This window comes from Pleurodeles waltl, chromosome 8, assembly GCF_031143425.1.
Source record: "Pleurodeles waltl isolate 20211129_DDA chromosome 8, aPleWal1.hap1.20221129, whole genome shotgun sequence".
Taxonomy (NCBI): domain Eukaryota; kingdom Metazoa; phylum Chordata; class Amphibia; order Caudata; family Salamandridae; genus Pleurodeles; species Pleurodeles waltl.
Window position 1 is genome coordinate 1,309,708,099 of NC_090447.1, and position 15,011 is coordinate 1,309,723,109.

General features: G+C 47.2%; 1 protein-coding gene across 4 annotated transcripts in view; it reads right to left on the minus strand.

Moving 5' to 3' along the window:
- The window catches only part of PARP4 (poly(ADP-ribose) polymerase family member 4), a 1,744,976-nt gene that overhangs the window by 1,229,905 nt on the left and 500,060 nt on the right, over nucleotides 1–15,011 (minus strand). For all 4 annotated transcript variants that reach the window (XM_069202293.1, XM_069202292.1, XM_069202291.1 and 1 more), the window contains exon 18: nucleotides 6,749–6,913. In XM_069202293.1, coding sequence (XP_069058394.1) covers nucleotides 6,749–6,913 — 165 coding nt within the window. The remainder of the gene's footprint in view (nucleotides 1–6,748; nucleotides 6,914–15,011) is intronic.

Genomic DNA, 15,011 nt, shown 5'->3' on the forward strand with positions numbered 1-15,011 from the left:
TGTCCTGGGTATCTAAATACCATATACTAGGGGTTTACATGGGTGCACCAGTATGCCAACTGTGGGAGGGGCGTAGCTTGATCAGTAAGATTGTGGGGAAGGGGGGAAGCTTCAGATTTCCCAAAGATCAGATTGGCATATAATGTAAAAATAAATTATACACTGTAAGAAGCTGGCCCTCTATGTAGTGTGCAAAACTAGGCACACTGTGCAGAGGGTACGGACAACCACCCATTGGTTTACAGAAGTAAAACCAGACCACCTAATGCTCTAATTTGTATGGTATTTTGGTCGAGCAGTTAGGCTAATCTTGGAGAAGTGCAAAGCATTTGGTGTACTCACAGTATCAATAAAGCAAGACACACACAAAATCGAGTAAGTACTTTTTAGGTTATGAATTTTTGAAGTTTAATAAAATGAGTCTTTTTGTGATTAATTACACACCATAGGAATCAATGGTGGATAAACTTTAAAAATACAGATAAAACTAGGCAGTGCGATGACCAAGTTCCCCTTTTGCAGGTAAGTAGAGGACCTTGATTGTCACTATGGGTCAGCTGCAGAAGTTCGAGAAACTCCCAGTTCTGGCTGGAGCAGCGGGAAGTGGTCTTTGAAGCTGGTACCGGCCACTGTGGGGGCCGCTTGGAAAAGCACTGCACAGGTGGACTTAAAGATAAGTCCAGGGCATCCTCTTGGAGTGTTGAGATCACACGGGGTAGGGGACGCTTAGTACACAGCTGGATCTTTGGTGCAGGGATCAGGGCAGCCGGATGCAGAGCAAATCAGTGTGCCAGAAACTGTGTGTAACAATTCCCATTGGAAGCAGGAGGTAGGTTGCTTCGAGGGCCACTTGCAGGTCAACAGGGGCACTCTGGTGGGAAGCCCTGGTGTTTTCTGAAGTCCTTTGACTGGGGCTTCGTCCTCAACTTTTTACAGTCTGGAGTGGGAACTGTCTTTCTTGGTGTCCAAGGTGAGGTGACCACTACCCATAGTAATGGTACGGTTCGACCGCTGGAGGGCGTAGTGCGCCAAACTTGGCACACTTGCAGGGTTTGTCCTCGTGGTCCGTCGGGTGGAGTTTGGTTCGGCTGTGGCATCCGGTTTGGCGGTCAGCAGCTAGTCAGTAAAGTGGTCTGGCTTGTAGGTTCCTTGTTGCAGTAGAGTGATGCCTTCACTCTGGGGGAGGTCTTTGGTGATTTTCGAAGAGCGGAGGTCCTCCGGGGATTTTTAGAGTCCTTCCAGTGTCCAAGCAACCCCTCAGCGGCGATTGTTGAGTCCTGGTTGCAGCAGGCAGGGTTTGGCACCTTTTCTTTGTGCAGCAGGTCTTCAGTTATCATGCCTTGGGTCTTCTTTGCAGCTGGTCTTCTTGTGTCCTTAGAATCTGACTTCTTGGTCTAGGGATGCCCTATAAATACTGTATTTTGTGGATGTTTTAGGTGGTACCTACCAGTGACCAGTGGGTCATCAACTATAGGCTGGCTACACCCACTAGTTGACCACTTCCGGCAGGCAGAGGTCACTTCCCTACACCTGATTGCCTAGTTTCCTTCCATCCATGATGGAAGAACATTAAATGGAGATGTCACCTCACATGCAACACCTTCGGAGTGGTGGAAGCCAGGACTGACCACTCCTCCTTTCCTTTGTTTGGTTTCCCGCTCTTGTTTCCGCCAAAAATGGGTGTTTGCAACAGAGGCAGCTATCTTCTGGCAGCAACAGGCCTGAAGGTCGTGTTTCAACAGCTGTAAGCCCTTCGCAGCTCACTAGCAGGGCAGAGCACATTTCTGAGGGAGGGGGTATAAGCACCTCCACCCAGGAAGGGCTTTGTTCTGAGTCTCAAGAGAGCAGGATCTCTCACCCCAGGGGCTCAGATTTGTGTCTGGTGGCGGCAGTCTGGTTGTGACCAGCCAGCAACCATGCCATGGTAGTTAGCTTTTGCAGGGGAGACCTCTAAGGTGAGCCCTAGGTACATTTTGCATTAATCCAATACTGGTACCAGTTGGGGTTATCATTCTGAGCTGTTTGATATCAAAGAACCTAGAGATCAGAGTGGCCATCATGTAGCTGTGAAACCCATACTGACAAGTGTCCCGCATACCCATTTAAATTGTCTGCTCTGTTCACTTACTATGCCCCATGTTTAGCAAGGACATAATAGGGGCAAAATGCTCATGCAGCTATGCCCTCACATACAGCACAGTGCACCCTGCCAAAGGGCTGGAAAGCCTGCCAAAGGGTGACTTACCTATACTGCATGCAGTGTGTAGTGGACAGGGCACACAGGCTGTGCGCCCTGCCAAAGGGCTGGAAAGCCTGCCAGGGGGTGACTTACCTATACTGCATGCAGTGTGTAGTGGACAGGGCATACAGGCTGTGCACCCTGCCAAAGGGCTGGAAAGCCTGCCAGGGGGTGAGTTACCTGTACTGCATGCAGTGTTGAATTTGCTTTTGAGGTCTGCACCAGGGCACTCAGCGTGCAATGGCAGTGCTGGGTGTATTTGGATGCACATCCCTAGAGGGTGGCACAATCTGTGCTACTGCCCTCAGGGACCTACCCATAATACCACATGCCCTGGGTACCTAAGTATCATTTACTAAGGACTTACAGTGGCAGCTAAAGGTGTTGCCAATTTTGTCAATGCATCTAGCCCAGGGAACCTGGTTAGCAGGGGCTCTGGCCACTAACAACTTTGAGGCTACATCATGTACAAGGCAAAAAGTGGGGTCTAATCATGACAAAAGAGGCATTTCCTCACATGCAAGTAGGGTGTATTGGAAGTACCTAAGTAGCAGTGGAAAGGAAGAAGAATGCAGATTGGTAAGGGTACTAAGAGAGGGAAAAACAATATTTTGTAAAATTAGCAATATTTTTGACGACTTGAAAAGCTAAGAGGGAGAAAGTGTGTGTGCGTTTTTATCTGAATTAATGTAAAAATTCCTGGTGAAATCTGGCAGACATCTCCCCGTATTCCATTGAAAGCATCTCTACCTAACTATTTATCAGAAAATTAATTTATTAGAGGGGTGCACCACCCCACACTCACCACCTGAAGCTCTGCCCCTGATTGTTTGGTGTAAAAGTTTCCATACAACTAAATTTAGAGGAGAGAGCACAAGCAGTGGGGTCCTGATTAGCAGGATCCCAGTGTACTATAGTCTAAACACACTGACACCAGGAAAAAAGCGGGGGTAACTATGCTAGAAAGATGCCACTTTCCTATAGTGAAAAGCAGACTGAGGTGGGCGAGGGGCAGCTGCAAGGCCTAGGGACCCGGCAGTAGGCCGAGACTCCTTAAAGTGTTCAAGTGCCGAGTCTGCTTGGTCTTTGAAGAGACGGGTGCCATCAAAGGGCATGTTCACAAGGATGGACTGGACATCCTGTGAAAAGCTAGACGTCCTCAATCAGGCGTGGCGCCTCAAGACCACCACTGAAGCAACCAATCTGCCCACAGAGTCGGTCGTATCCAACCCACAATCGATTGTGAACTTAGCTACGTCTCTCCCATCAGCAACAGCTTGAGAGAGAATGGTCTAGGCCTCCTCTGGAACCTGTGGCAGCACTTGCTCAACCGTACCCCATAAAGTATGGGTATAGCGGCCCTAAAGCCATGCAGTGTTCACAGACTGCAATGCCAGGCTAGAGGAAGGAAACATCTTCTTACCAAGATGGTCTAGCCTCTTTGATTCCCTATATGGGGGTGCAGAAGGGAACGCACCATGGGATGTTGAGGCTTGGATAACCAAGCTCTTAGGGGCAGGGTAGTGTGACAGGAAAGCTGGGTCACCCGGTGCAGGGTGATAGCGGCAGGCAATTGTCCTATTCACAGGAGCCCCTATGCTGGGTTTGGACCAGGTACCCAGCAGGCCATCAATGAGGGCTTCATTGAAGGACAAAAGGGTTTCAGATGTGTAAGCCCCTGGCTGAGGCACCTCAGTCAGGAGGTTAGTCATGACAGCCACTGAAGGCAGCTCGAGGCCCAAGACCTCATCTGCTCTTGGCACCACCATGGAGTAAGAAGCTCCCGCCACGGTAGGGGGAGAAAACATGCCAGCGTCTGGTGAGGTACCTTGACTGATCTTCCCAAGTTCCTGAGCCCAGTCTATAGGGTCGTCAAGCTGGTATTCTTAAGGGTCCAGCGACCCCTCCATATTCTCACCATACCAATACCTATAAGAATAAAGGTCAGAATCTGATCTAGGGAGCAAGGTCCCCACCGAAGTCAGAATCAGAGTTGAGCAACGCTGGTCCGGTTCCGTGTCGGAATTGAGTATGAGATCAGATACGACCGCGGACCCAGGCGGTGTTGGGAGAGTCAATTTCGGAACCGTCATTTGGGAAGGATGCATGGGTATGACCAATGCCGGTTTGGATCTGAGAATGGATCCCTGGGTGCCCTCTGGGGCTGAAGTCGCAGGTGCAGACCCCAAGGGGGCCTCTAGCGACCATACGGGGCCCGAAAGTGTTCCATTCGAGTCAGACTGCCCAAGGGTGAGGTCCATGGCCTCGTCTAACTCTTTCAATCGGGTAGGTGTCGCTTTGGCTCCCAGAACCTCTGGGAGGTGCAGAGCTGACCCAGAATTGGCTCTGAGGACAAAGGCCTAGAGCATTGAAGCTCCGTTTCCAGCATTGCGTCAGGCGACAGATGGGGTAAAGTCGAAGAACACCTGGGCTTCTTCAACTTCTTCTTGTGCTTACCCGAGTATCCCAAAGATTTTGAATTGAACAACGATGAGTGGTGGGGGCTCCGCGACTCTGGACTGAGACCAGGAGTGATGTGGAGCCGAGCACGACTTCGGGTCATGGTCACGCTCCAAATAACACAGACACAGGAGGTGTGAATCCGTCCTGGACTTCATCTGGTGACAGGAGTCATAGGGCTTGAAGCTGGTCTTCCGTGAAAACATACTCAATGCACCAAGAAGTCAAGAAAGATTTGACAAAAGTAGAAAAGTCCAGTCAAAAAGTGACTGAGGGGTAGCTCTTCTTCAGATCTGCACGTAGGTTGGCGCAGAAAAAAAAGAACTGACAGCGCACAGGAGTGGTGCCTATATACGACCAGTGACATCACATCCGGTGACCACAAAGTCTACAACAAATGCAGTCGACCGACGACATCTGACAGCACGCACAGGTACTGCTCAAGAAAAATCTCTGGATCCAGACTGATACCTGGGGGAAATTCTAAGGTAAGAAATCTGCAACTAGAAGTCTCTATCAGATATATGTATTTCAACTTTCCTCTGTGTCAATTATCCTGGTTCTTCAACCACTGCTCCCCCTCCTCTTACCCCATTTACTATACCCTTCTACTTACAATTAATTGTTCTGAATGCTTAGCATCCAATGTTATGTCTGGCAGTTAAAGCTGAGAGGACAATGAGAAAGTTACGCTCTGGGGGGATCGCAACAGTCTTCCGTCTCTTATTTCACACCCTAGAGTAACGCAATCTCAAATAAAATATGAATAGTCCCTATAGTACTAAAGTAAGAGTAGTGTCATGGTTTCTGACGCAAGGCAGTAGACAGGTGGCACGTAAGAATGTGCACTGTGAATGAGTGATATGTGTTAAGACCATGGGGCAGCTGAGTCTACAGCTATCACCTCTTGACAGGTCAAGAAAGACACTTATTCCAGTCTTGGACTTTCGTGTGATGACCTAATGCATTCTGGGTGTTGTAGTTTTGTTTTACTTGTATTAAACTTATTAACACAATTGAAATCAATACTCTGTTGGTGAACCATTGAGGACAAGAGACAGTGTCTGGAATGAGATGGTTCGCCGGTGTCCTGTTTACATTCTTACTTTGAACTCTGGAGGGGCTTTATAAAGTATACACAAATTATATTTCAATAAAACTCTGTGTTGTGCATTGTCAGAATAGTTTGAATATCAGAAAGGTAATGTTTTAGTCATCTCTAAGGTTGCTGGAACTTGATGTGCTAACTCTGTTCCTTTGAGAGTCTTCACTAGGTCATTGAAGAAGGGAACTAATCTTTTCACTCAAGATGTTACGGTTCATGCACGGTTTTGCCTTGGAGTTCTTGTGGCACCTTCAGAAGAGAAGCATTTTGTACAGCTTTACTCTAAGGCCTAAATTGGTCTAAGCATTAGGTTTGTCATGAGCAGACTTAAACACCATTAACACGATTGAGTTCCAACTGTGTTTGAGTGTTAATTAACAACAAAATATTGCCCAAAACAGTGAGTTATCAATTTATGGGTTTCCCAGTTTTGCAATTATGTAAGTTTACCTTGTCTAACAGACAAAGATACAGACACACACACAGCTCCAGTTTACTCCACAGCACCATCTCTTGTAGGTATAGCAGCTAAGGTCAATAACATGTCCTGCAGTTTTATCAGGAGTGCAGTATTGAGAGGTCAACCTATCTGAGGTTTCAGATACAAAATCATGACATTAAGGAGCTTCAAGTAAAGTTTCATACCAAAGACAGGACAAAACTGAGCTAGTTTCAGAACTAGTAAAAGTCACCATATAATCACAAAGCAACAGCATCAGATATTCATTTTATCAAAATAATGCATGGGTTAAAAGTGCAGCTTTAAGTAGGTGACTTCAAAATCATGCATTAGCAATGAAGGTACTGTTTAAATCATACAACTGTGTTTTCACAAAGTCATTATGAAAATATACTAGGAAATGTATTCATAGCAATCCAAGATAATTTACAAAAACATGCCTGTGACATCATTTCAAAATAGAAGTAATAAAATGTTGACATACTTGTGTATTTTCATTTAGTGCTTGGTGTGCCTGCCAGGGTGCCACAGCACCAGGCACCATAAATCGCACAGTTCCGTAGATCGTACTCAATTCGGTGACATAGGTGATTTTGATAATGACAGTTGCTTGAGGTGGTAAATTTCCAACACTTACAGTAAAAACATCCTATAACAGAAGTGCATCATTAATAGTGAAATGGACAGCACACTAATTCTCAAATAACCTGGTGTCACAGTTAAGTGGGTAAGGGTATAACATGAAAAATAATAATTTTCAATCACTTAACCATTGGGACCCTCAGGAACAAAGACTCCGTTTATGAAATCCTACATTGCGACAAATAAGAATCACAATTTTCAATTCCTTAAATGGAATGTGTAAGAGGTTGATTTAGTTAATGGTGCACACCAATGGTGTGGCACCCTATACTGAGTCCAGCAAACCTTTAGTGATAGTGTTTTGGTGTCTAGATAACCAAAGTACTCTAGGGGTAGCTGTGGGGAGCAGCTCAGGCTTATCAGGGAGGAGTGTAAAGCACTTGCAAAACCACAATAGTCAGACAGTGAAGTTCACACAAGAAAGAACCGTACCAAGTGTTACAAAAAATAAAGTATTCTTTATCATAACACTAGTACAATCTTAACTTTGGTATATCTCCACTTTGAGATATCTACACACACAGCCCCTCAATAACAAACAGGAAAAGCATAGAAATACATGGGGCCCAATGGGGCAGGGGGAAGTGGGGGCAAACCATATATATGGTATAAGAATGGAGGTGTCCAACCAAGGTAAGTGTGTTAGGATCCCAGGTGCTGGGGAAGTACCAAAGTACCCATGGTAAGAAGTATAAGTCCCCCAGGCGTTTTCAGAATTCAGGACCCTTCACAGAAGACCTCGAGGAAACCAGTTGGCACAAGGAAGGTTCGATAGTGCCTGACCACTGGCTACCCAGAAGAGTGGAGTAGTTACACCAGGGAGCTCAGGTGCATAGGGTTGAACTGACGTCAGAAACCGGTCTTGGAGTCAATGGAAGCCTCGTTTGCCCAGCTTCTGTCACAACCCGTGGACCAGGTTGGCGGAACCCAAGGGCAGATTCCGAACAAGAAGAACCTGAAAAAGAAGGGGACAGAACCCAGACCACAAGGAGATGTCCAGTCAGTGCAAGTAGGAAATGCCCACCATTCTTGCGGAGACTTTTCTGCAGGACGGTGATGGAAGGAGCACAGCTGATGTAGGAAGATCCTTGGAGTCAGACACGAGCTGTCCCATGTCCGTTGCCATATTGCAGAGGGGTCTGTGGTCAGCAGAACCACCAACAAGCCTTGGCAAACCTTGGCAAAAGCAGAAAGAAGCTGCAGGGGAGGGTCCAGGATTGTGGGGCCCAGCAAGGTCCAAATGACTTGACCTTTGAAGGGACGTCAGGGACGGCCTTCAGCAAGCAGAACAGCCAGCATGAATTGTTGGAGCACCCGACGAAGACCCACTGGCATCAGGCACAGGGAGCTGCAGGGCGGCTTCAGCAGCACAACAAAAAAGGAGTTCCATGCCGCAGGAGTTGGAGGGTAGATACTCTTCTTGAAGTTGCAGTGTGCTGGAGGTCGGGGCATCTTGGAGCTCAAAATTCTTTGGGAGGAAGAGTTAACAAGCCTTGGAAACAGCAACAGTGGCAGTGCACCGAGGTCCAGTCCCAGCGGCTACTGCACGGGCCCACCAACTCCAAAGTCGGTCAGAAGATACGTTGGACCTGGAGAGGGCCACAGAACCACCACCTGTCTTGCAGAGCCTTTTGATGTCCATGGTACAGCAGGGTACACAAGCTGGTCATTGTCGTCGAGCTGCCCGCAGATGCAGGGGACTGACTCCTTCACTCCAAGGGAGATTTCTTCTTGCTTCCTGATGCAGGCAGAGTCCTTGTGATCCTGGAGGATGCACAGCCATGGATGTTGCAGAATTCTTGCAGGAGTTGGAGAAACAATGCTGCAGTGGGAGCCCTCCCAACTGAATACAGTCTTGTTTCAGTTACTAAGGCAGACCAGCAGCCAGGTTGCAGAAGTGTCTTGAAGAGAGTTCCTTGAGTCCTGCTCAATGAACCTAAGCTCCCGCTCTCAGGGGAGCTTTTACGTAACCCAAAAAGGGGATGGGACACTGTCTGCGGTGACCCATCTATCAAAGGGGGTCAGGGAGGTCACCTAGCTGGCCTAACCAGTCAGATACTCCTAGGGGCCTCTGCCCATCTTGTTTTCAAGATGACAGAATCAAGCGTCCACCTGGCAGAGCTCTAAACACCTCCCAAGGGGAGGAGCTGGACAGGGGAGAGGTCACTCCCCTGTCTGTTCTGCAGTTTTGCACCAGAGCAGGAACCAAGTGTTCCTGTACTGGTGCAAACCGATTTATGCAAGGAGGGCACTAAATGTGCCCTTCAAAGCACTCTGGTGGCGCTCAGAGGCCACCCAAGCCCAGTGACACCATTTCAAAGGGAAAGGTGGTCACAACTCTCCCCTACCGGAAATATTCTGTTCTGCCTTCCCCTGCTCAAGCAGTGTCCAGGGTCGGCAGCAGTGTGGGCTGGCGTGCAGACCAAGCAAGGCTGTTTAGGCAGATATGGAGGATCCTCTAAGGAACCCTCATAGTACATGGTATCCTGCAACTTACACTGGAATATGTGTAGTTGCATGGTTCCAACATGTTTGATACCAAAAATGCATAGGTTTGGAGAAGCAATTATGTAGCTGGACATCTTGCGTTGACCAATGTGCACCACATACCGTAAGATTGCTTCCCTGCACTTACCAAGCCCAATGAATGGAGTCTGGGATTTGTAGGGTACCACTGCTCGCGCAGTGGTACCCTCATACCCAGAGCCATGCACCCTGCCCTTGGGCCAAAGGACATACCATTAGGGTGACTTATTGGGTCTCAGTGCAGGGACCACGATACAAGGCAAGCCTTATATCTAAAGAGAAAGGTGCATGCACCATTTCATGCAGGCTGCAGTGAAAGGCCTGCAGACCCATTTGTACTGGCTTCAATGGGTGGCTTAATACATGTTGCAGCCCATGGGTGACCCATGGGATATTAATGCCCTGGGTACCTGAGTACCATTTACAAGGGACCTACGGGGGGGGGGGGGGCAGTATGCCAATGATGGGTGAAAGAATCACTTACCAAGTCAGTTTAAAGGGAGAGAGCACCGACACTGGGGTCCTGGTTAGCAGGATCCCAGTGTACTACAGTCTAAACACAGTGACATCAGGTAAAAAATGGGGGTAACTATGTCAGAAAGATTCTACTTTCCTACAGAATGTACAACATTTTTTTTCTTTTATTTTTTTTAGAAGTGGTGGCAATTTGTGCCCCAACTTCTAACATATCCATTAGTATCCTGTGAATTGACCTACGTATTAATAGGTTTGTTCTCAAAATAACGATTCGTAATGGGTCGCAATTCGACCTACCTCATTAATATGCATGAGGTATGTCACAAATTGTTACCCACTACGACTGGATACAATGACAGGCATGATGGCCTGTTGGGGTCAGCAGTCCACCATGTCTGTGATTGCTTTTAAACAAAAGAAAACAGGATGTATTTTTTTTTAAAAATAAAAATTACACAAACAGTTTTTTTTTTTTTCAGAGCAGGCAGTGGCCTCATGGGCCACTGCCTGCTCATAACAAATAGGTGTTTGTGAACATACACTAAGAAGAAGGGGTCCACTGGGGACCCCTTCCTATTTGCGAATGGCTTACTACCTCCTTTGAGGAAGTTGTAAAATATCAATGCTTCGCGACCAAATTTTGGTCGCAAAAAATTAATACATAGCTTAGAGATTCAGTATCTGGAAAAGGCGCCCTTAACATGTCCCTTCCAAACACCAAATCGATATTTATTTCTAACCACAATTATCGATTTAGGAAGATTTGTTAACATTTTGCCAAACCATAATTTTGAGTTGGTTAATTTACGAATTCCCTTTTACGGTCAGAAATGCTCTGATATTACAAATCAGAAACTTATGGACAGTGAACATTGTGAGGGTGCTGGTGCACCCTGCAGGCAACCGCATTACCGTTGGCTCGATTACGAGCCAGAGACATTGCTGTAGCCCGCTTCCTGCTAGGCCGGCAGGCGGGGAGAAACTTAGGTTTCTGCCTGCTGACCTAGCAGGAAACCCATAATAGCTTCAGTGGGGTGAGTGGGGGCGGGGGCTGGTGTTTACGCAGCAGCCACCCTGTTGGGAGTTTAGCGGACAGAGTTTTCCACCTGCCAAACTCATAATGGGATCTAGGTGTTTCACGGACCCCATCTCGATAGCCTAGTCTGACAGAGAGGCCATAAGTCGGCAAGCCAGTGGCTCTGCAACCACCGCATAAAGCGAAGGGGATAGAGAGTATTCCCATTGCGTGCCACATTCCAGTTTCCATTCTGCTGATATGTACCCGTTCATTTTCACCCTTGCAGAAGGGTTAGTGTAAAGGAGATTAGTCCGCTCCATGTAAATCAGACCAAAGTTCATGGCCCTTAGCATCTCAAACGTGTAGTGCCAGGACAATGCGTCAGGTTCCAAAGACACCAGAACCATAGGTTTGTTCAATGTTCGTGGCTCACCTAGGAGGTGTCTTAGTCTGATAAGGATGAGCACTATGCACCTGTTCGATATAAAACCATACTGGTTAGTGTCAATCAGGGTGCCTATTATGGGTTGCAATCATAGGGCCAGAGCCTTAGCAAGGATTTTGTTGTTGGTGTTTAGGAGTGAGACCCAATGGGTCTCTCCCCAGCTTGGGGATGACCATTATCAGTGCCTCGGGCACTGAACATGGGAGCAACCTCACGTCCAGTGCTTCCTGAAACATTTGCAGCAATTTGTCAGCCGGCTGATCACCAGACCGATATCAATCAGCTAGCAGCCTATCCGATCCAGGCGCTTTTCTTGCACTGAGATCTGCCATAGCTTCCTTAAGTTCATGTATGGTGAGTGGTTCCTCCAGTTGCGCCCTGCAGTCCCTTGTCAGACACAGCAGTCCCTGGGCCGTCAGTATTGTATAGCTGCCTATAGTATGTGTAAAAAGCTTTATATGTCCCCTCCTGCGTGTCTGTTAGCATACCATCTGCATCGCTAAAAGCTTCAATGCATGTAGGCGGCTTGCCTTGCTTTAAGAGCCAGGACAATAGTCTACCCGCCTTGTCTCCTTCTTGGTGGAGAACCTGCCTAAACACACGGTTTTGCTGGAGTTCTTTTTCCATCATTTTACTCTGCGCATAAGGTGTCCAGTCTTGCCAGTCTGACCTCATCCTTGGGTCCCCCTGTAGCATTCTTTCTATGCATAAGTTCCCCATTTGTGGCAAGGTGTTCTTTTTCTAGAGTTTTCTATGTAAACTAGGAGCTGGCAAAACCAAGCACAACCACTTTAAGAGCATTCCATTCTATTACCCGGGTGCTGGCCGTATTTTTGTTAAACGTAAATTTGTCCATAATAGTAGTGTATAGGGCTCGTCTAAATTTGGGATCATGCAAAGAGGACACAGACAGCTCTCACTTAAATATGATTGCGCAATATGGGGCCATTGAGTATAATGCACATACCGGGAAGTGGCCAGAAATTGGCCTTCTCATTTGTGTTACCTTTGTAACATAACATGCTTAGCACCCATCCACCAATATATAATCTAGCCTGGAGTCGATGTGACTTAGGGCTGCATAGTGTGTGAGCTCCTTCAGTTGCAGGTTACTCTGTCCCCAGACATCTATCAAATTCATGTCTTCCATCACTTGATACAGCAATGCAGACTTTCTTTGCTTGTGGGTGGGATTTGGAGAGGGGAAGGGGAGCGCGGTCTGTGCTTCCATTGGGAACACAATTAAAGTTGAGTAACCAGATCAATGGTATGGCTATACATTCTAAGTGCTTGCCAAAGGGTAGGAAAGAACTCGCCGTCATCAATATTAGTGGCATAAAGTCCTACCAATACTAAGTTTCTACTACTCAATTTGCCCTGCAGTATGACATGTCGGCTTTGCTCATTGGTGTGTATCACAGTGGGAGCGAATGGCAGGCTAGGGGAGAGCCAAATGCCATCCCCTCTCACATGCGTACTGTAGCTCGCATGATGAAAGCACCCCTTCCATTTACGGGGCAATTTTCGGGCTTCCGCTGGCAAAAGGTGTGTCTCTTGCAGACAGGCTACATATATACTATGCCTGTGCAGATACAATCCCAACCTCAGTCTTTTTCTGTAGTGGTGAAGAACCCAAACATTCCATGTTAATAATCTGATCACGTTCATGAACTACATGTATGTGTATACAAACGTCATGTACCTAGGTGGTTCGTGTGTCCTGCCGGCATGTGCGTGCACCACCATGTGTGTATTTGCACCCAACAAAATATACTACACTGCTGCATACAGGCACCTACAAGGGTGTCCCAACTGTTCAACAGAATTCTTGCTGTATTTTTACATATGTTGGTCACTCAGTATGTTGTTGCGCAAACAGGAGAGAAAGTGGATTTGATGAGCTAAACACAACCTTCCCCATATTAACAGACGCAGTGAGCATGAAGGATTATACAACCTTATTACTAATCTATTAAGACATCAGAGATAGTAAAAGATTTTGGAAGACAACTCATCCACAAGTCTCTGTGGCATGCTTCATCATAGGTGGCCTATCCAGGTTAGTAAATACCACTTGGTTGTATTCAACCACTCCTTAAAATTACTTTAATGCACACCTAAAAGAGCTCTCTTAGGGTACCCTAGGTTTGATAAAAAAATTAATGTGGAATGTCTAACAAAACAAATGCATCATACATCCTCTATAGTATTGCCAAAATGTTTTTTTTAATACCAATTTTTATTTTTTAGGTAAGTCATGCTAGTAGGAACACACCCTCTTTTTGGCATGGTTACCCCCACTTTTTGCCTGCTGTTAGTGTGTTCACTAGGATCCTGTTAACCAGGACCACAATGACTGTGTTCTCCCCCTCTCAATTTGGTTACTTAGGACTTAACACACCCCACTATTGGCATACTGGTGCTCCCATATAAGTCCCTAGTATATGTTACCTAGGTAATTGGGGCACCAAGGAATGTCCATTGGCTGCAGCATATAATATGCCATCCATGGGAGCCCATGTAAAATGTGTCTGCAGGCCTGCCTTTGCAGCCTGCGTGAAAAAGTGCATGAACCCTTCTACTACAGGTCACTGCACGAAGTCACTGTAAGTCAACCCTATGGTAGGTCCTCCTAGCCCAGAGGGCAGGGTGCAGGTACCTGTGTGTGAGGGCACCCCTGTATGAGCAGAAGTGCCCCTATGAACTCCAGCTTCATTTTCCTGGACTTCGTATGTGCGTGGAAGCCATTTTACCTGTTTACTGGACACAGGTCACTACCGGTGTCCAGCTACATAATGGTAACTCTGAACATGGGCATGTTTGGCATCAAACATGTCAGAATCATACCCCAATACTGTTGCCAGTATTGGTGGAATGATTCCATGCACTCTGGGGCCTCCTTAGAGGACACGCAGCATTGCTTCCACTAGTCTTATGGGGTTTTCTGGGCAGCCCACGGTGCTGCCACCCCACAGAGCGGTTTCTGCCTTCCTGCTGCTTAGCCTGCTCAAGCAGAGGAAGGCAGAACAAAGGATTTCCTTTGGAAGATGGAGGCAACACCCTCTCCCTTTGAAAATAGGTGTTGCATGGCTTGTAGGGGTAGCCTCCCCAAGCCACCGGTATGCTTTGAAGGGCACATTTAGTGCCCTTTTGCATACACCTGTTTACACCTGTCCAAGTACTCCTGGTCCCTGTTCTGGCGTAAAACTGGACAATGGAAAGGGGTGTGACCACTCCCCTGTCCATCACCAGCCTAAGGGTGGTGCCCAGAGCTCCTCCAGGTGGCCACTTGATTCTGCCATCTTGAATCCAAGGTGGGCAGAGGCCCCTGGGAGCATCTGAGTGCCAGGTCAGGCAGGTGATGTCACAGCCCCTTCCTGAAAGGTGGTCACCCTGCCAGGTGACCAATCTCCCTTTCTGGTCTATTTAGGGTTTCCTTACAGGGTGGGTCTTTAGATTCGACATGCAAGATTCCAGCAGGACTCCTCTGCATTGTTTACTTCATCGTCTGGCCACCAGGACTGCAATTGGACCCTCCGGGAGCCGACAATCTGCAACTCCAGCGACAACTCCGATTTTCAACATTGTTACTCTAGATTCTTCCAGCAACTGCAACATTTCCCTGGCTGTGCATCCTCT